Here is a 20,951-nt window from a genome sequence, read left to right on the forward strand (position 1 = left end):
AAGATTGCTCTGGCTGCTGGTGGAGAATGGACTCGAAGAGGGCAAGAAGGGAGACCAATTAGGAGATGAAAGTAATCCATGTGAGATCCCAGGATGTGGTCATAATGATCATTAGAGATGGAAACAGATACTTGCAAGTAAAATTTGGGTGGTAGAACCAACTGGATATGTGGATGGCTACAGTAAATTCATGTCTCACAGCTGTGGCTTCTTATGATTGAGAGGATGGAAGGCTATTAGTGTTGATTTTACTAAATGTGGAGATCTATCTGCTTTTGTAAGTCTCTAGAGATGGCCGAGTGAATTGCTTTACTCGCAAAAAAGAGAGTGTGCTGTCATGTTCCACTACACTGGCAATAGCTCCTCCTGACTGCTGTGCCATTAATCTTGGTTTGACAACCTAGGAAAACTTCTGGGGTTCTTATCTTTTGATCCAGCCAGTGTTGCTTCAGACACTCATTAATAGGATGAATTAGCCTCTAATTCCTGTGCTACTTTCAGTACAAGAAATTTCCCTTAATCGCCTGTCCTACTTCCACCTCATTTTAGATTAAGTTACGGGAATGAGTATCACTATGCTGAACACATCCACCTTAAAAAAGCTCTATATGTATTTTTAAACACATAAAGCAAAGTATTACCTTTTACAAACAATATAGATACAAGTCTCCTCTGTGTTTTCATTAGTTGGCTCTTCTGTAATTTTTTTTTTTTTTTAAGAGTCAGGGTCTTACTCTGTCACCCAGGCTAGAGTGCAGTGGCATGACATACCTCACTGTAACCTTGAACTCCTGGCCTCAAGAGATTCTCCCACCTTGGCTTCCCAAAGCCCTGGGATTACAGGCATGAGCCACCTTGCCTGGCCTGTAAATGCTTCATGAATAAGTAAATGCCAAGCATTTATTCTTGCCAAGTCATCACTTCCGGGCCTTTTGGCTAAGATCAAGTGTATTCTTGCCAAATCATAAAACGATGCACTCTTTCCATCTTATCATAAGCAGAACTGTATCTCTGTATGTATACAGACTTAGGAAATCTCTCATAAGTTTTTATGACAGAATAAGTAGTTCTCAGTTTTAACTGGGTTTGGAGAATAATTCTAATTAGCAGCTTTTTCCAAATTTTATTTTGGATTTGGAAAAGGAAAAATATATGTTATTGTGGTCCATCTTCTAATGGTCTGACAGGGTGAAAGATGGGAACAGTTTGCCTATTTGACTAATAGATGTCAATCCCATGATTTATGCTGAGAGAAAACAAACTTGTAAAGCTAAAAGACATTCAATGTGTTGGCAAATTGAACATATTCCAAAATATGTATTAGATTTCATGTAATTCCTCCCTTTTGTCGTATCACAAAACCATGACATTGGGTCACTACTTCAGATATGAGTCTCACATTTACTCTTGATGCCAATAGGGGGTTAGAAAGTGGATAATAGGAAAAAGTATTCATTGGCAAATTAGATAAATCCCCAATAATATTACAGGTCAATGAAATATCTTCTTGGAAATCACACAACAAAACTATGACATCAGAAGACTGATTACCCCTTAGTGGAAGATAGAGAAGAATTACAAGTGAAGAATGTCTAGACTCTGAAAAGAGATGAAGCACTAATAGTTCCAAGGAGGTAAGCTCATCTACTAACGGTCAAGTGTTAGTGAAAGACCCAGAATAGCCAAAGATATCCTAAGCAAGAGCAAAACTGGAAGAATCATATTGCCTGACTTCAAATTATACTGTAGACCCAAACAGCATGGCACTGCTATACAAACAGACATGTAGACCAGTGGAACAGAATAGAGAGCCCAAGAAATAAATTCATACATCTACAGTAAACTCATTTTTAAAAAAGGTTCCAAAAACATACTTTGGGGAAAGGACAGTCTCTTCAATAAATGGTGCTGGGAAAACTGGATATCTGTATGCAGAAGAATGAAACTAGATCCCTATCTCTCGCCATATACAAAAATCAAATAAAAATGGATTGCAAACTTAAATCTAAAACCGGAAACTATGCAACTATTAAAAGAAAATATTAGGGAAACTTTTCAAGACATAGTGGTCTGGGCAAACACTTCTTGAGTAATATCCCAAAGGCACAGACAAGCAAAGCAAAAATGGACAAATGGGACCTCATCAAGTTACAAAGCTTCTGCATAGCAAAGGAAGGAAACAACAAAACGAAGAGACAACCCATAGAATGGAATAAAATACTTGCAAACTACCCATCTGACAAGGGATTAATAACCAGAATACATAAAGAGCTCAAACAACTCTATAGGAAAAAATTTAACAATATGATTTAAAAATGGGCAAAAGATCTGAATAGACATTTCTCAAAAGAAGACATACAAATGGCAAACTGGTATATGATCACGATCATCAGAGAAATGCAAATGAAAACTACCATGAGATATCATCTCATTCCAGTTAAAAGGGCTTTTATCCAAAAGACAGGCAATAACAAATGCTGGGAAGGATGTGGAGAAAAGGGAACCTGTGTATGCTGTTGGTGGGAATGTAAATTAGTGCAATCAATCTGGAGAACAGTTTGGAGGTTCCTAAAAAAACTATAAATAGAGTCTAGGGGGAGCTGTAAACAGACAGGAGCCCTGCTCCCTCCTAAGTTGTCAGGGTGGGAGCCCTGCCGAGCCATGGCTGCAGACCTGGGCATCCCTGTGCTCTTGGAGGCCCGGGAAGATCCCCCTACCCCTGCAGGCTCAGAAGTGCCAGCTCTTTCTACTTGGTCTCTCCCTGCTCCCAGCGCCCACTCTGATTTCGGAGCAAAGTTGAGGCTGAGGCTGGGCACTATTGTGACCTGGCCAGGTGTATGTGTGTTCAGGGCAGTGCTGACACGCCAGCCCCATGCTGCCTCAGTCCCCTCTGGACTTTGGGTGCTGACGAGCATGGGAGGGAGGCAGAGGGTAGGCTGAGGGTGGCTTGGTGCAGGCCTGCAGGTGCCTCTTGGCGTGAACAGCCTGGGTGCCATGGATGATATGACTGATGGTGGCAGGAGGCCGACAGGTTCCTGGGTGGAAAGGGGTGGGTCCCCAGTGAAGCTTCACCTTCAGGCCAGAAACGGCCTGAACCATGGGGACTGGGCTGTCAGTTCTGGGTGGAGTCCATGGCCCTGAGTGAGAACTTATGGTGCTTTTTCCAGGCCTGCCCATGAACCAATTAGCATGCACGTCCTCCCTTCTGAAACCCATAAAAACTCTGGACTCAGCCAAACTCACGGAGATGAGACAACCTGCCTGCAGACAGGGGTTACCCACTCCAAGTCTCCTCTCCCCTGAGGGCTGAACACTCGATGGGACAACCTGCCTGTAGATAGGAGCTACCCATTCCAGGTCTCCTCTCTGCTGAGGGTTGTACACTTGTCAGGACAACCTGCCTGTGCATAGGAGCTACTCAATCCTGGTCTCCTCTCTGGTGAGAACTGGACACTTGCAGGGATGACCTGCTCGCGGAAAGGAGCTTCCCACTTTGGATCTCCAGTTGTACATATACATCATTCTTCCTGGATGCAGGTCAAGATCTCAGGACCTGCTGAATGGCAGGACTGAAAGAGCTGTAACACAAACGGCTGAAACATGCCCCATTGCTCGCCACACTGTGGAAGAGGAGAAGGAGAGAAGAGCTGCAGTTCTTTGAGAAGCCCGACCCAGGCACTCCCTAAGCCACGGCTGTGACACCCTCTTTGGGCGCTGCGGTTCCTGGCGTCTCCAAGTTTCCAGGCGCCACCGCATTCCCCTTGTCCAGACGGCCTGCAGTGGAAGCCACGTACAACACGTTTGGTACAACTGCAGCCTCACATGCAGCTGGCACCTGTGCTGGTGCCTGGAGTTGCCTGCCCCATTGCAGCAGCCAGCGTGCCTGGTTGTGCAGTGGCCGGACCCCAAGCTCTCTTGCCCACACACCCCTCACTGTTCCACGCCTGGCTCACCCTTGGGAGGTGTGGGATCTGGGCCAGTAGCACAAGTTGAGTGCAGCCTGCTGAGCTGAGTATGCAGAATGAGCCCAAAGGGCGTGAGCAATACTCAGGGCAGAAGGCGCTGCCAGTCACAGGTTTCTGGCTGGCAAAGCAACACCCCAAGGATCCTGCGACACTACCATATGATGCAGCAATCCTGGTCCTATGTATATACCCAAAAGAAAGGAAATCAGTATATTGAAGAGATATCTGCAGTTCCGTATTTGTTGCAGCACTACTCACAATAGCCAAGGTTTGGAAGTAACTTAAGTGTCCACTAATAGACAAATGGATAAACAAAATGTGGTGCATATACACAGTGGAGAACTATTCAGCCATAAAAAAGAAGGAGACCTTGTCATGTACAACAACATGGATGGAACTGGAGTCATTACGTTAAGTGAAATAAGCCAGGCACAGAAAGTCAAACATTGCGTGTTCTCACTTATCTGTCATTAAACTCATGGAGACAGAGACTAGGGGATGGTTACCAGCTAGGAAGGGTAGTCAGGGCTGGGGAGGGGTTGGTGGAAAGGGGGGTCATGGCTAATGGATACAAAACATAAAAGAATAAATAAGACCTAGTATTTGCTAGCACAACAGGGTGACTATAGTAAAAAATAATTTAATCAAACATTTACAAATAACTAAAAGAGTATAAATGGATTGTGTGAAACACAAAGGATAACTGCTTGAGGTGATAGATATATTATTTACCCTGATGTGATTATTACACATTGCATGCCTATATCAAAATATCTCATGTAACCATATATATATACACATACGTGTGCGTGTGTGTATATATATATACATGCACGTGCACACACACACATACCCACAAAAATTAAAAAAAAAAAAAGAAAGTGAGAATAAAAGATGTCTGGTATATTCTCTTCTCTCTGCTTTAACTCTTCCAAGCCTCCTAAGGGTTGACTTAGTTTGAAGAGACCCTTTTTTCTTCCCATGCTTCATCATTTTGCTGAATTCTCTCCTAATGCTTTGAGAAAGCAGAACCCATCCTCCAGTTTAAGGGTCTGCTCTGGGAGCCTGCAATGACTATCAGGAGCAGTGACCTCGAATTTGTGTTTCAGTGAGGGTAAGGTTAAATGTCATCTGCCTGGAGGCTCATATTTGGATCAAAAAAACAAAATCAACACAAACTTCAACTCACCATTTATTCTGTAGTCATTTCAGCCCCATCTATTCTGTAAGAAGCCCTGTTATACAGACCTCTGGCACAGTTACTTTCCACTTTGGGGAGGATGTCTTCTCTTTTTCCTTAGACAAACTGCTTGTTCTCTGACACCCTGTTTTGTGGCAATGGATTTTAGAGCATCAGGTCTCCAATGTGTAATTGACTTACTAATATGGTCAAATAAATTAGGAAAAATATCAACAAACCACTTATTATAAGCAATCAATTCTGGTCGTAAAGAATCAAGTGAGTACTCAACTATCCCATGGTATAGGTAGGATTTGTGTCGCCTTTTCCCTTTCCATTCATCACAGGATTTGCTGCCTTTAATTTGAGGAAATCAGGTCAAACCAAATTAGGCTCCCACATCACAACCTTAGGCTCCCACATCACAACCTCATTAGGTTGTATCAACTCAATACTCATTACATGAAGTTCACAACAAGCTTCCTGTATTTTATTAAAACATTTAAAAATAAGGCTGGCTGGGCTGGGCACAGTGGTTTATGCTTGTAATCCTAGCACTTTGGGAGGCCGAAGTGGGCAGATCACTTGAGGTCAGGAGTTCGGGACCAGCCTGGCCAAATTGGTGAAACCCCCGTCTCTACTAAAAATACAAAAAAGTTAGCTGGGTGAGGTGGCAGGCACCTGTAATATCCCAGCTACTAGTGAGGCTGAGGCAGGAGAATTGCTTGAACCCAGGAGGCAGAGGTTGCAGTGAGCCGAAATCGCATCATTGCACTCCAGCCTGGGTGACAGGGTAAGACTTTGTCTCGGGGGAAGAAAAAAAAAAAATGCTGGGTGCAGTGGCTCATCCCTGTAATTCCAGCACTTTGGGAGGACAATGTGGGTGGATCGCTTGAACCTGAGTTTGAGACCAGCCTGGGCAACATAGTAAGACTCTGTCTCTACAAATAAAAAAAATTAGGCATGGTGGCATGTGCCTGTGGTCACAGCTACACAGGAGGCTAAGGCAGGAGGACTGCCAGAACCCAGGAGGTTGAGACTTCAGTGAGCCATGACTGCGCCACTGCACTCCAGCCTGAGTGACTGAGTGAGATCCTGTCTCAAAAAAATAAAACAAACAAACCCCACAAAAATACACACATAATAAGGCAGGAGAGTCTTCTAATCTGTTAAAATGTTACACACACACACACACACACACACACACAAATATTAATCTGAGAGCTGTTCCTATGGAACGGAAAGCTAGATACCATAAAAATTGAGATAATGAGGAACAGAAACAGAACAAAGAGTGGAGATTTATTCAGGGTGAGCCTAAAGCGATCTAGAAATATTAAGCAGTAACTGGACAGCACCACAAGGCTGGTAGCTCCGACTGTCTATTCTATCAGCCATAAATTTCTACTATCAGAGTCACTAAAAGGTTGTCTAACAAAGGCCAATGACTACTTCTCTCAAATGTCTTATTTTAAATGCACAAGCTGCCTCAAATAGGTTTTCCATCTCTCTACTATTAGTATAATAGCAGGGATTTGCTTATTAAATTAGTGAGTTAATCTGATATCTCAGTGCCCAAGGGACGAAAACATAGGACAGATTAAGTTCAGGGTATGTCAGAAGGCTGACAGTGATGAACAGTGGGAAACAGAGAGCAGAATGAGGTGGTGTGTTCTAAGGTTTGTGATTGCTTCAAGGGGCATATTTTACCTAAACTGCAAATCTAAAAGATTCTTCAGTGATACTCTGCTTACAGTTTGATAAACACACACACACACACACACACACACACACACACACACACTCTCTCTCTCTCTCTCTCTCTCTCTCTCTCTCACCCTACTCACCTTGTTACTCATTTATTTCTATGACAATGATACGTCTATGTAACATTAGGTCATTCTCTCTGGTAGTCAAGTCCTTGCCCAGATTCTGAGACAATAAGCAGTCTGGTATTCAAAATAATGAAAACTCAATCTCAGCTGTAGCATTGACCTCTGGCTCTGCTATTTCCTGTTTCCAGCTTTTGTCAATTACTGACTCTTTTCAGCTCAGGCAGAAGCTACCTCCTTGGGTAGCCTATTTCAGGAGAAGATCAACTACTTTTTGGCATCAGTAGAATATTTGCATCTATATCTAACTTCCGAATAAGGTCAACAAGTTCAGGGTGAACAATTGAGTGCTGAAAGCCCAGGAAAATGGACTAGAAAGGATAAGAATGTTGTGTTGCCTCTGGAAGCTCTCCTTACACTGCAGAGATATACATATCAGGCACTGGCTTACCTGGTGTGATTTCAGAGGCACTGAATTGGTCTCCTCTGATCTACTGAAATACGTTAGATGCTTTAGACAGAAGCTGGAGAGAAAGTAGAGAACAGAAGGGGAAAGAATGTGCAAGAAGTGGAGGCTGAAGGCCACAGAGACAAACCCTGCCTGGAGTCCTGCTAATCAGACCTGCCTGAAATGGAAAACAAGTGCAGCCAGCTGCTTTGAAAGACCAGCTTGGGCTTTGCCAAGAGCATTAAATTCTTAGTGAATTTCCATCTCATTGACCTAGGGAGCCTTAAGCACTGAGATCAATACTTCAGTACTTTAGTAACAAGGTTGGTGCCAGCCTTTGCTGGGGAGGGGGTTGAATTCCAACTGAAATGAAATCTAAGAAGGCTTTTTCTGATAACTCCTGGTACTGTTTACAATTTTACTCTCTGCCATTAAGTGAAATAAGATGATCTCTCAGCAGCCATGTTACTCAGTCACCAGGGAATGAACTATACCGGATTTGAAGCTGGAAGTACCCGCTCTTCTTGTCCCAGTGCATCAGCTGGTTGCTGCAAAACTCCTAGATAATAGGCAATGTTGAGAAGGCAAGCCTGTATAGTCATGATATGGCTGTATAAAAGCCATATTTTCTCCTTTGAGAGTCCCTGGGGATTTCATCTGTTGTAGGGATACTATTAATTCAGTGGTAGTCTGGTTGCCTTGGACCTCAGCTTTCAACCCTCTGAGATGTCCCAGGATCTAAGGTCAGCTAGCAAAGTTTCTCTGGGAACTGATCTCAAAGCATTTAGGCAAGTCTATATTAGTTTCTTTTTCCTATATATGTAGTTGCCAGTTCTGTGTATTAAATATTGACAACAGCTCTAGTAGGATTTATAGTAAAATCCTTTTGGGAACACCATACAATTCACAGAAGGGACTCGGACTGTTTTTATCGTTTCTTTTTAAAATCTTGTGCTCCAAAATGATAATAGCAGAAGATGGCTGTCGCTATCCGATTAGCCACAGGATTTAACTAAGTTACACCAGAAGGGTCTATTACTGCAGGGTGAGGGGAGGAAAAAGAACATACCCCCAATGCTTCTTTTACTCTGTACTATTCTAGGCATCATATTATATGACCTCATTTAACTTCTCAACAACTCTAGAAAAAAGGCATTATTATTGCTCTTATGTAGATAAGACAACTAAGTCTTAGAAACACTATGCAACTTTTTCCAAAGGTCACAGTTCTTAGAAGAGGCAGGATTTATATGCAGGTAATTTGACTCAAGAGTTTGTGTTCTTTCCATTACAGCATGTTTCTTTAAAAAAGCTTCCCTCTCAGGGAAAATATTACAGAGTCTATTGCCTGGCTTAATATCTTCATCATAATGTGGAACTAATTTTCTGATGAATCAGCATGGAGTAGGCTGAGCGGCATGCCCACAGTACAGTTGTCTCTAATAAGGTCTGGTGAAGGACACAGTGAAGGGCAATAAAACCCCAGCATGAACACAGAGTTTTATTCTTTCTGATGAGTCACATGTGAGGCATAGTCAAATCTGGCCTCTTCTTTTTGAGCCAAAATAAGCTCTGCATTTGCCAGCTATGTTGTTGGTGTCTTCTTTGTTTCCACGAAGTCAGTAATATACCCGGCTTTTGAAAACACCAACTTTATTAAAGGAATACTGCTTTAAAAATGTTAGTACAAAGGAGTAAAAGCAGACCCCCACCAGGATGCCAGAGAACTAGGTTTCATGCAATAAAAAGGGAAACAGTTTCATATCTAGCCTGGTTTGAGTTGAGAAAAATTCTCAATTCAGGTTGAAGCTCACTGGGAAACAGTGCTGGGGTAAATCAGTGACCCTGCTGCATGTGTGGAGTGGGGGAGTGGCGGGATATATCATGCACTTGCCATCCCTATTCTGGTACATGCCCTCTCCCTTCTCCCACGTATTAACTTTTTTTTTTTTTTTTTTTTTTTTTTTGAGACGGAGTCTCGCTCTGTCACCCAGGCTGGAGTGCAGTGGCCGGATCTCAGCTCACTGCAAGCTCCGCCTCCCGGGTTCACGCCATTCTCCTGCCTCAGCCTCCCGAGTAGCTGGGACTACAGGCGCCCGCCACCTCGCCCGGCTAGTTTTTTGTATTTTTTAGTAGAGACGGGGTTTCACCGTGTTAACCAGGATGGTCTCGATCTCCTGACCTCGTGATCCGCCCGTCTCGGCCTCCCAAAGTGCTGGGATTACAGGCTTGAGCCACCGCGCCCGGCCTCCCACGTATTAACTTTATAGCTTTGTGCAAGTTGATTCAGCATCTTAAGGCCTTTATAGGAAAATGGAGATAATGACACCTTACGTATCTAAAGGCAGCATGGATAGACTAGCTGAACTCTTCAAATCTTTTTCAGCTAGGAGGTTTAAGATTCTATTTTCTAGTATAAAGCTTAGCATTGGCTGGACCTTAATGGATTTAGTTATTGGAAACTTTAATAATGATAAGGTATTTTAAAAGGGCAGTAAAAATTTTGAAATGATTCTGCTCTAAGTCAAAGAGATGAACAATATATCAATTCTTTCTTCATATCAAAATAATAATACTGAGGAAGTCCATTAAATGGCTAATTTAATTATAGCCTGTGAACCCTGTGGGATCAGTGAAAATTATTTAGAAAAACATAGGAATGTAGGGTAGCATTATATCTATGCAGATGTTGAGTCTTTTTTTTTTTTTGAGGCGGAGTCTCGCTCTGTCGCCCAGGCTGGAGTGCAGTGGCGCGATCTCGGCTCACTACAAGCTCCGCCTCCCGGGTTCACACCATTCTCCTGCCTCAGCCTCCCGAGTAGCTGGGACTACAGGCGCCACGCCCGGCTAATTTTTTTGTATTTTTAGTGGAGACAGGGTTTCATTGTGTTAGCCAGGATGGTCTCGATCTCCTGACCTCGTGATCCGCCCGCCTCGGCCTCCCAAAGTGCTGGGATTACAGGCTTGAGCCACCGCGCCCGGCCTGATGTTGAGTCTTAAGGAAATAACACTGTAAAACAATAAATTAGTTAACCTCATTATAGCTTTGCCTTGAGAAGAAACACAGATGATGTCTCTTCTATGTGAAATGTTCAATGAAGAACACCTCTACTTTCAATACTCACACTCTATGCAATAAAAAGAAAACAGGCTCAGAACTGCTTATCACAGATCGGTGTCTTACCTGGGATCACAGAGAAACTTGGTTTTCTCTCCTTCTTCTCTCCAGATAAGCCATTCTCGAAAAGAAGGATGTACAAACATACGAGTCATGTCTCTGCGCTTGATTAGGAACATGGAGAGGTTCTCCATTCTCTGCTGAAAATCCTCCCATTCTAGTGTGCCTTCAATGCTCCCAGCATTGATGGCCTGGAAGATATGCTCGTCAGTCAGTGGGTGGAGAGAGGCCACTGCCACATTCAGGAGAGGCATCACCCGATCAAAAGAAGACTGGGTTGGAAACTTCATATTGCATTGGAGTAAGTAAACCTCTGAGAGCGAAACAGGAACTACTTTGTAGCTAGAGCTCTTTAACACTAAGTAGCCTTTCTCTATGAGGTCAAAGGTGAGTTTCAGGTATAGATAGGACCCTTGACTGAGGGTCTTGAGATGAGAACTGAGTTTCCCAAATGTAGTATTGTCCATTTTGCCATTAAGTGAAATGTTATTCTGGATCTCTGAGCTGCTGTGTATCCGGTGCAGGATGTAAGCCTGCAGGTCCTGGTCGATGGCTTCATTCTCTTCTAGTCGATCCAAAAATATCCTATGGAAAGGCAGCAGCTTGGTAATTTCCTAAAACAGATGGAGAGAGAGAAAGAGACAGAAAGACCTTCAGTTTCCCCTAACTCTTGTGATCAACTATGAGGTTCACAAATTTATTCTGAACGTTGAAGTGGCCAAACAGGGAAACATGATCAAGTATTAGTATCCATAAAGTAAAACAAATTAGTTGCATAGAAGGGACACAACTTCTCCTAACATTGAGACTTAAGATACATTTTTTAATGGGTCTTTTGTAAAGGGTGCTTTTGGAGTGATTTCATGATCATTATTCTAAACAACACTCCTGAAATAAATAGAAAATGAAGTGCTGTGTAACTCTTTTGCTGTAATTTTTCTCAGTGTAAACCAGGGCATAATGCCAAGTACAAGTCAGTAACAGAAATGTATAAGGATTCGAAGAATGGCTTAGAAAAACTTGGCTTTCTAACCCTCCTAATAAAATGACTATTAAAAAAAAATTTCCCACACAACACAGATGTATAAAATGACTACATTTAAATGTGGGCCTTCTGGAGATACCTCAGTTGAAAGGTACACTTCTAACATCAGGAAGCTTGGCACCTTGGTAATCTGCTGGAAATTCCATTGGGGGAAGGTGATATGGCTTTGTGGCTACTCCTTGCACTGGATTCCATCCTTTCTTATCAACTCATGGACTTTGCTCCTGTGAGTACCCATTCTCTCTTCTGCATCTGGTTCTTCTCAGCTGAGTCACACAGACATAAACTCCATATTCTTCCTTCCAGCTACCACCCTGTATCTCTGTTCCCATTTTTCGCAAAAGTTTTCTCTATTTGCTATTTATAATTCCTTCCTTCCCATTCTCTCCTCCATTTGTTCCAATCAGGCTACACCCCCACCACCTCACTGAAATGGTTCATGTCAAGGGCATCAGTAACTTTCGATTTGCCAAATCCAGTAATAGAGTTTCAGTTCTCATCTTCCTCAACCTCTCAGCAATGTCTGACACAACAGATCTCACCATGATGCACTTTTTCTGGAGTCACTTTCTGCAGCTTGCTCCCAGAGAATGTTTCCCTCTTTCCTCTCTCAGCACACTGGCCACTTTTACCCTCCCTTTTTTGCTGGCTCCTTTTTTATTTCCCAGCTCACCCAGGCCTCTGGGCTCTGTTCTTTCCTCTTCTCTAGCCATTCTCACTCCCATCAATAGATTCTTTAGTCCCGTGGTGCTAAATATCATCTATATGTGGCACATGCCTAACTTTATGTTTCTAGCTTAGTTATCTCCCCTGAGTCCCATCTTGTATCTGTCTACTCAACATTTACATTTGGGTATTTCATAGACAATGTGACCAAATCAGAATTTAATTTTGTCTCCAGCCACAATACTTACCCAATGTCAATAAACGGCATTACCACTGACCCTACCACCAAAGTCTAGAAGATATCTGTGATCTTTTTATTGTCCTCAAATCATCATTTGCTCACAACACACCCAGGATTCATTCTTGAGTTGTCTCTCTTGCTGACACCCACATTCAGCCCATCATCAAGTCCTTTGACTCTCCTTCAAAATACAGTCCATTGAAATATGACCATTTCATATGGGCCCCATCATTACCACTCTAGTCTAAGCCACCATTACCTTTTACCTATACTTCTGCTTCAACTCTTTATCCCTTACATTTTATTATGTAGACAGCCAGTTGACAGAAATCTTTAAAAAAGGCAGATCAGATCTCATCACTTTTAAAGGAGAGGCCTTTCCTATATACTCTATCTAAAACAAGTACTATCCAGTTATCCCTCCATCCTATTTTGTTTTTCTTCATAGCACTTAACACTACCTGTAATTTTAGTATACGTTTAATTTTTTGCTCATTTGTTTTTTGTGTTTCTTACTAAAATATAAGCTTTGGGAGGATGGGAATATTGCCTGTCTTGTTCATTTTCAATCTCCAGCCCCCAGAATAGTCCCTGAAATACTCTTAAGTACTTAAGAAATGTTTGTGGAAATAATGATGATCAAATATAAATGAAGGTTCATTTTCTAAAACCTATACATTCTTTCACTATCAGAAAAGAAATAATTTAAAAAAATTCTTAGTTGAAGTACTTTTTCTGTTGGCACAGCTGAAAAATTAAAGTCACCTACTCTACCTGGAAACACAATTTCTCTTGAGACTGCACATGATGTTATGTGAGAATTATGTATGAGGATAACATCTCCAAAGCATCCATTTGGTAAAGCAGTCAGAGATTACATTCCTGGAGGTTTCTTTCGTTCGTTTTTCATTTTTAACCATCAAGCTACTAATAATGATAGGTTATATAATTTTCAGTTGTAAAGATGGATTTATATTGATTTATCCATATCCTTTAGCTCAAATTACTTTGAGATTAATAATAAATATCTGTAAGGTGGTGGCCAGGATTAGAAATACAGTTTCTCATCATGGAAGACAGTAATGCTAATTTTTTTTTTTTTTTTTGAGACGGAGTCTCGCTCTGTCGCCCAGGCTGGAGTGCAGTGGCTGGATCTCAGCTCACTGCAAGCTCCGCCTCCCGGGTTTGCGCCATTCTCCTGCCTCAGCCTCCCGAGTAGCTGGGACTACAGGCGCCCGCCACCTCGCCCGGCTAGTTTTTTGTATTTCTTTTTAGTAGAGACGGGGTTTCACCGCGTTAGCCAGGATGGTCTCGATCTCCTGACCTCGTGATCCGCCCGTCTTGGCCTCCCAAAGTGCTGGGATTACAGGCTTGAGCCACCGCGCCTGGCCAGTAATGCTAATTGGTCAATATATAGAAATAATGCTAAGCGCCTGGCAGAGGGGGAAAGGAGGGACTTAAATGTACAGTCTATTTTCTGTACCTTAGCGCTTATGACATGGGGGCTACATCCAAATAGTGAGATGAGTGTATAATGTTTGAGATTTTAATATTCATCAGAGAAGGAAATAATTTTTATAAAAAGAATGAGAAACATTGTTCCAAACCAAGTGTGAATATGTAAAGAATGGGACACCAACTCAGCTACAAGGAGAATGCTGGGGAAAGTAGAGTCATTTATCTTTAGCCCATATATTTCTACAGGCTCACTCTCATATTCCTGGTCCTTCTTCCAGGCCATTAAGTGACCAGTGAGTGAGCAGGGAAAGTAATTAGAAAAAAAAACAACTTATCTCTCATTTGTAGTAAATTTAATCTAAAGCCCTAATATTGCCAATTTTTGTTAGAGGAGGACAGATATAGAAGAAAGTCCATATTCATGCTATAGAACAGTTGTTTAAGTAGAAGCAGAGGGAGGAACCAGAAGAACTGATTCTAGGGTGTAGACTGAACTGAATTTTGCATAGCATTAAATGATTAAAAAATGTTAAATGAAAGTCCAAGTGTTAGAGATCATCTTTACACCACTGTCCTCAGAACAGTCTAGAAAAATTGACTTTCTTTTCATGCTATTTTGAGGAACATTTTATCAAACCTCATTCAGAGAAATAGGAATGGGAATCTGAGAGTAATGTACAAAGAATGTTCTTTCTAGATCATATCTCTCAAAATATTAGACTAATTCTCTGGGAATTATTCTTCCTAATGCTCTAGGACATAGTAGAGGTTTAGGAAGCTAGGACCTAGAACTTTTTCAGTCTAAGCTCTTTCCAAGAGGAATCATTTACAGTTTAAAAGCAAACAAACACATACCTGTAAACTGGTCCTAACTGTTACAATTAGTTTGAGCCAAGAAGGAAACTTTCCGATCATTTTACTCAGAAACGATACAATTGTATCCCCATAATCCGGTTTGTGAAATTCTGCTTCATTTAATCCATCAATTAAAATGATGAAATCTTCATCTGGGATTTTTCTCTCTGAGATAGAAAGAAACAAATTACTTAATAATTACCAAGCGGATAAATGAGTTCTTATTGGATCTTTGATCACATATTTCTTTGGAACAAAATATTAGAAAAGGCTTGTCATGTGTTTAGTGAATGCTCAGGGTACATAATTTATTCTACAGGCATGGAAAAATTCACTTCGTAAATTCATTTTGCTCTTAATCAGGTGTGAAGGCTTTTGTCACATACGAGTATATATATCATTATTTTCAGAAATCTCCATATTAATACTTGTAAGGCAGCCTGAGTATTGGAGTTAAGAAAATTTGCACATGGGAAGTCATTTTTCTCTTACACATGAAAAAGCTGAGTAAAATGTGTTCTGTTTTTCTTTTCTTTTTTTTTTCTGTCTGATAGCATTAAAGGGAATAGTATCATATGTTCTTTTGGGAATGTCCCCAAAAGGTTTCTGTAAAGTCTAAAGCAGTATATAGGACTGTATGTGAATGTAAATGTGTAGTGGGAAGGAAGAGAGAGAGTAACAGAGGAAAGGAATCCCAGGCAATAGAGCTGAACCAGGTGGGCTAGATCCCAAAACCCTAGCAGCTTCCTAGACTATACCTAACACAGCCGCAATGAGACCAGTCCCTTGCGTGATCTTCCAAAAGGTGGAGGACTCAAGTGCGAAAGACAAACATCAGCTATGTTTGTGTCCAGTTCTCTCTTGGACTCCACATGATCCTGCACTGACAAAATCAGTTTAACTTTAAGGCTAGGCTGACAAAGCAGCTTGGTAAGATTTCAGGCTTTTGCACTAGCTAAATGTTTACTGATTCTTGGTTGAACAGTCAAGAGATTCAAAAATTTCCACACTGAAAGAACATTTTAGTCTAAGTGAATTGTGAACAACAAGTAAAAGTTATTGGTTAGCAGGATCTCACAGGCTCTGAAAGGGGGAAAGCAGAGGGAAGAGGGCAAGCAGTTATCAGATACCTGGAGTGAGAAACAGGTTTTATCTGAGGAGCAAAAAGAAGATGAAGCTGAGGACAGAAGAAAATGTCTACGGACTTGTGTACAAAATCGGCTCTTCCTGCCTTTGAAAGTCAAGACCAATTGAAACTGAACATGCTACTTTGTTTCCACATTTGAAACTATACAGATCTTTTGCAATGATTAATAAGCCCTTATTATTTTTCTCCTAAAGCATAAACTTTGTAAAAGAGATTTAATTTCAATATCCAAAATACTGCAAGTCAGTTCTCAAATTATGAAGAGTTTTAACAATTACTTTCATCTGTCAAGTTTTTAGGACGTGAAATGAACTATGGATTCCAGCTCTATTAACAATGGTTACTAATGGAATGGTATTCTGGATGATGAAGCACTAAGAAAACATGAAATTCCTTCAGGGAGTGCAAAGTATTAAGGAAGAAAGAGGAGTTGCTTGGAACTAACTGGGATTTACCCAAATAACTGGGGGCGTGTTATGTTCTTGATTTTGAAGGCTCTGGCTCCCTTAAGCTTAACTGTGCCTTTAATTTCCATAGAGGAATTTTCTAGCATTCTGCCTGGCTAAGCACCATCAGCTAGTATCACTCACTGTGCTGGAGCTATCTATCCCTGTACTGGTTCAGGAGCGCCCACTGCAATATTTTCAAGCTCTGATTGTTAAACAGCTGGTAGCTTGGAATTGTCTATGGTGGGAATATTTACAAAATAAAAATTGGCAAATATTACAAATCAGCCCTCCTCTCCCAGGTGGCTGTTAAAATTTACCAGCACACCACTGTCCCCGCCCTTCAATAACACCTCCTTTAATAACTTCAACCAGGTTCCTTCATAAGAAAGTCATGATCTTCCAGTAGAGAAATCAGCTGATGATGATGCATTTGTTGAGATTTTCTTTGGGAAATCATTGCAAACACATTCTCAAGTATGAAGATCAGTAATGTATACTAAATTATGGTCCAGACATTTTAATGAATGAATAATTCATTTGTTAATAAAATAACATTTTTATTTGCATAAATTCTTAGTAGATTAAGCCTGTGAGTAAAGCAGATAATATATCATTTTTTCTTTTTAAAAGGGGGTACTTGCCTTCCCCCTTAATAAAGTTAATTTTATTCTAAATTCTGGTTTTTTTTTTTTTTTTTTTTTGAGATTTCCCCTGTTTCGAAGGAATTACTTACAAGTCACCTACTAATGTAGGTGTCAAAAAAATTTCATCATTTAGGAAGTAAGGAGGTGATATTTATCTAAGGATATCATAATTTTTAGGATTCAGAACAATAAATGCAAATAATTTCCTAATGCTACTAATACTGTAAAACAATGAGAACTGTTCCTAAAATAATTCATTTTCCTTTGCTAAATGATAAGGTTTCTCAATATAAATTTAAGAGGTGAGATATTAATGGTCTTTAGATTTTGACTTTCAAACGCAACCAGCCTACAAGAATGCCTCAGTATGTTCACTTATTCAAATTTCTGTAGATATTTAGAGTAGTACTTTAAATAAGTAGCTTAAAAAAATCTACAAAAAAAAAAATAAATTTGCGACTAACAAACGATTGCTGCTTCATATTTTGCCATGTAAGAACATGTAAAATATAATTACCATCCACGATCACCACTATTTGATAGAATAAAAGGGATGTTAACATTAAAAAAGTAGGAGGGACATTATCTAATCTTTACATACATACATATAGAAAACTACATTATATCTACATCCATACAAATTCTGAGTTGTTGCTATTTTTGTATTCTGTCATGGACTAACTAAAAACTTTAAATTGACTGGTGCTTAGGAGCCACTGCTCTAGGTGACAAGTCACTAAAACGGTTTCCCAAGCCCTTTAAAATCCTTATTTTTAAACCCTTGTAAATACACATTCACCAGGGATTCCCCACTGCCTCTACTTACATGTGTTCCTAACAAATATGTGAACTTTCTTCCTTAGTAGTTTCATTGTAAGACTACCTAGGTGCCTGAGAGAAATAAGAATTACAGAGACTGCAAGAGAAGAGATACTAGCTAGTACTGAAGTCAGAACTGAATCCTGGCGCATGAGATTCTTTTACTGGTATATATAGGAATTGTTGAAAGTGAAAAAGAAGACTCATATCAGACAATATCTTTGTTCTGAAAAGCTTTACATAATATCCGAGTTATCTTTCCTTCAGTGTGGTAACAAATTAGTGTCTCAGCTGAGCCTGGTGGCTCACATCTGTAATCCCAACACTTTGGGAGGCTGAGGTGGGAGGATGGCTTGAGTCCAGGAGTTCCAGACCAGCCTGGGCAACATCGTGAGACACTATCTTTACAAAAAATAGAAAAAAATTAGCCAAGTATGATGGTGCGCTTCTGTAGTCCTAGTTACTCAGGCAGGAGGATTGCTTGGGCTCAAGAGGTCAAGGCTGCTGTGAGCTATAATCTTGTCACTGTACTCCAGCCTGGGTGACAAGAGTGAGACCCTGTTCCAACAAAACAAAACAAAACAAAACAAAACAAAACAATTTGTGTCTCCTTTCATTTCATATTGGCAGCTAAAGCAAAAGTGTACTGAGAAACTTCAAAACTTTTTCGTTCGTTTCACATGAGCATGTGGGTGTGCGTGTGTGTATGTATTTTAATCACTGTACTTGTGGAACTTTAAAGTACTGTGAAAAATATTGACTCATTTTTCAAAGAAAATACATAATTTGAAATCTAGCTTCTGACTCTAAACTGAAAGTGTTTTCCATTGAAAAAACTCCAACTACCTTTAAAAAATAACTCTATTTTTAAAATTATTGCAATAAACTTTATATATAGTGAATTACAAAGATCTTAACTGTATACTTTGATAAGTTTTGACAGCTATATGTACTCATGTAAGCAACACTGTGATCAAAATACAGAACATTTCTATCATTCCGGAAATTTCTGTTAGGTTCCCCTCTAGTCAGTCCTCAATAGGAAACCACTGTTCTGATTTCTGTCACTGCAGACACTTGCTTCTTTTGCTTAACATATTCCTGAGACTCTTCTACACTGAGTGTACTATTATTTTGTTCCTTTTTATTTTTTTATTTTATTTATTTTTATTTTTTGAGACGGAGTCTCACTCTGTCGCCCAGGCTGGAGTGCAGTGGCGCGATCTCGGCTCACTGCAAGCTCCGCCTCCTGGGTTCATGCCATTCTCCTGCCTCAGCCTCCTGAGTAGCTGGGACTACAGGCACCCGCCACCGCGCCCGGCTAATTTTCTGTATTTTTAGTAGAGACGGGGTTTCACCGTGGTCTCGATCTCCTGACCTTGTGATCCGCCCGCCTCGGCCTCCCAAAGTGCTGGGATTACAGGCGTGAGCCACCGCGCCCAGCCTGTTTTGTTCCTTTTTAATACTAAGAAGTATTCAATTGAATACTTTATCTATTCTGTTGATGGACATTCGGGCTGTTTCCGGTTTTTGACGACTATGAATAAAGCTGCTAGAAACATTCTTGTACAAGTGTTTTGCAGACATATGTTTTCATTTCTCTTGGGTAAATACGTAGGAATAGAGTTGCTTGGTCGTAAAGGAGATGTACATTTAACTTTATAAGCAACTGTTGGCTGCGTGTGGTGGCTCATGCCTATAATCCCAGCACTTTGAGAGGCTGAGGCGGGGAAACTGCTTGGGCCCAGGAGTATGAGACCAGCCTGGACAACATGGCAAGACTCCCATCTCTTAAAAAAAAAAATTAGCCAGGTGTGGTGGTACGTGCCTGTAGCCCTGGTTACTCAGAAGGCTGAGGTGGGAGGATTGCTTGAGCCGAGAGGGTCAAGGCTGTAGTGAGCTGTGATCAGGCCACAGCACTCCAGCTTGGGCAACAGAGTGAGAGAACTTATCTCAAAAAAAAGAAACCGATAAATAGTTTTCCAAAGTAGTAGCACTATTGTATAGTCCCACCAGCAATGTATGAGAGTTCCACTTGTTTTTCATCCTTACCAGCATTGGATGTTCATTCTTTTTAATTTTAACCATTCTAATGGGTGTGAAGTGGTATTCTCATTGTAATTTTAATTTGCATCTCCCCGATTACTCATGTTAACCACTTTTTCATGTATTTGTAGGCTGCTGATGTATCTCCTTTTATAAAGTGTCTTAAATCGCTTGTCCATGTAAAAACTGAATTGTTTGCATTCTACATGTATGGTACATACAAGTGCTTTGTCTCTCACACACAGAAACAGTGAATATTTCCTCCCCTTTGGTGACTTGCTTTTCCTTTTTGTTAGAGGTATTTTTTGTTGAGCAAGTATTTTTAAGTTTGATGAAGTCTAATTTGTCATCATTTTTATATGATACTTTATGTCCTAAAGAAATCTTTACTCCAAGTTCGTGAAGATATTCTATGTTTTCTCTATTAGCTTTAGAGATACAACTTTTCTATTTAGGTTTGTGATTCATCTCATATTAATTTTGGTGTAGAGTGTGAAGTAAGGATTGAGATTCATTTCCCCCCACCAAACATTTATCTAGTTGTTCCAGCACCATCTGATGACAAGAATTCTCTAATTGTCTTGGCACCTTACAGAAGATCAATTGACTGCATATGTGGATCTATTTCTGGATTCTCTATTCTGTTCCATTGATCTATTTTCTATCCTTGCATGAATACAATCCTGCCTGTGGAATTTTGGACCTGACTCAGGCTGGCTCATGAGAGCTGATTGCTAAACGTGTAAGCATCAAATCAGCCCCCCATTCCTGGCTGGTTGTTAAACATTTACTAGCATATCACTGTCAGGACTATTATAGTAATCTGTAATTCTGTAGGTCTTGAAACCAGATCCTATCTTCCAACTTTCTTCTTCAAGAATGTTTTGGCTATTTTTGGTACTTTGCATTTCTAAAAGTTGTCCATTTTTACAGAAAAATTCTGCTGGGATTATGTTTTCTTTTCTTTCTTTTTTTTTG

General features: G+C 40.6%; 1 protein-coding gene across 8 annotated transcripts in view; it reads right to left on the reverse strand.

Moving 5' to 3' along the window:
• Window positions 1-20,951, reverse strand: part of TANC2 (tetratricopeptide repeat, ankyrin repeat and coiled-coil containing 2) — a 468,803-nt gene that overhangs the window by 63,784 nt on the left and 384,068 nt on the right. For all 8 annotated transcript variants that reach the window (XM_050764933.1, XM_050764941.1, XM_050764940.1 and 5 more), the window contains 2 exons: window positions 14,869-15,035; window positions 10,610-11,217 (listed from right to left, as the gene is read on the reverse strand). In XM_050764933.1, the coding sequence (XP_050620890.1) occupies window positions 10,610-11,217; window positions 14,869-15,035 (775 nt within the window). The remainder of the gene's footprint in view (window positions 1-10,609; window positions 11,218-14,868; window positions 15,036-20,951) is intronic.

Source organism: Macaca thibetana, chromosome 16 (assembly GCF_024542745.1).
Source record: "Macaca thibetana thibetana isolate TM-01 chromosome 16, ASM2454274v1, whole genome shotgun sequence".
NCBI classification, from domain to species: Eukaryota; Metazoa; Chordata; class Mammalia; order Primates; family Cercopithecidae; genus Macaca; species Macaca thibetana.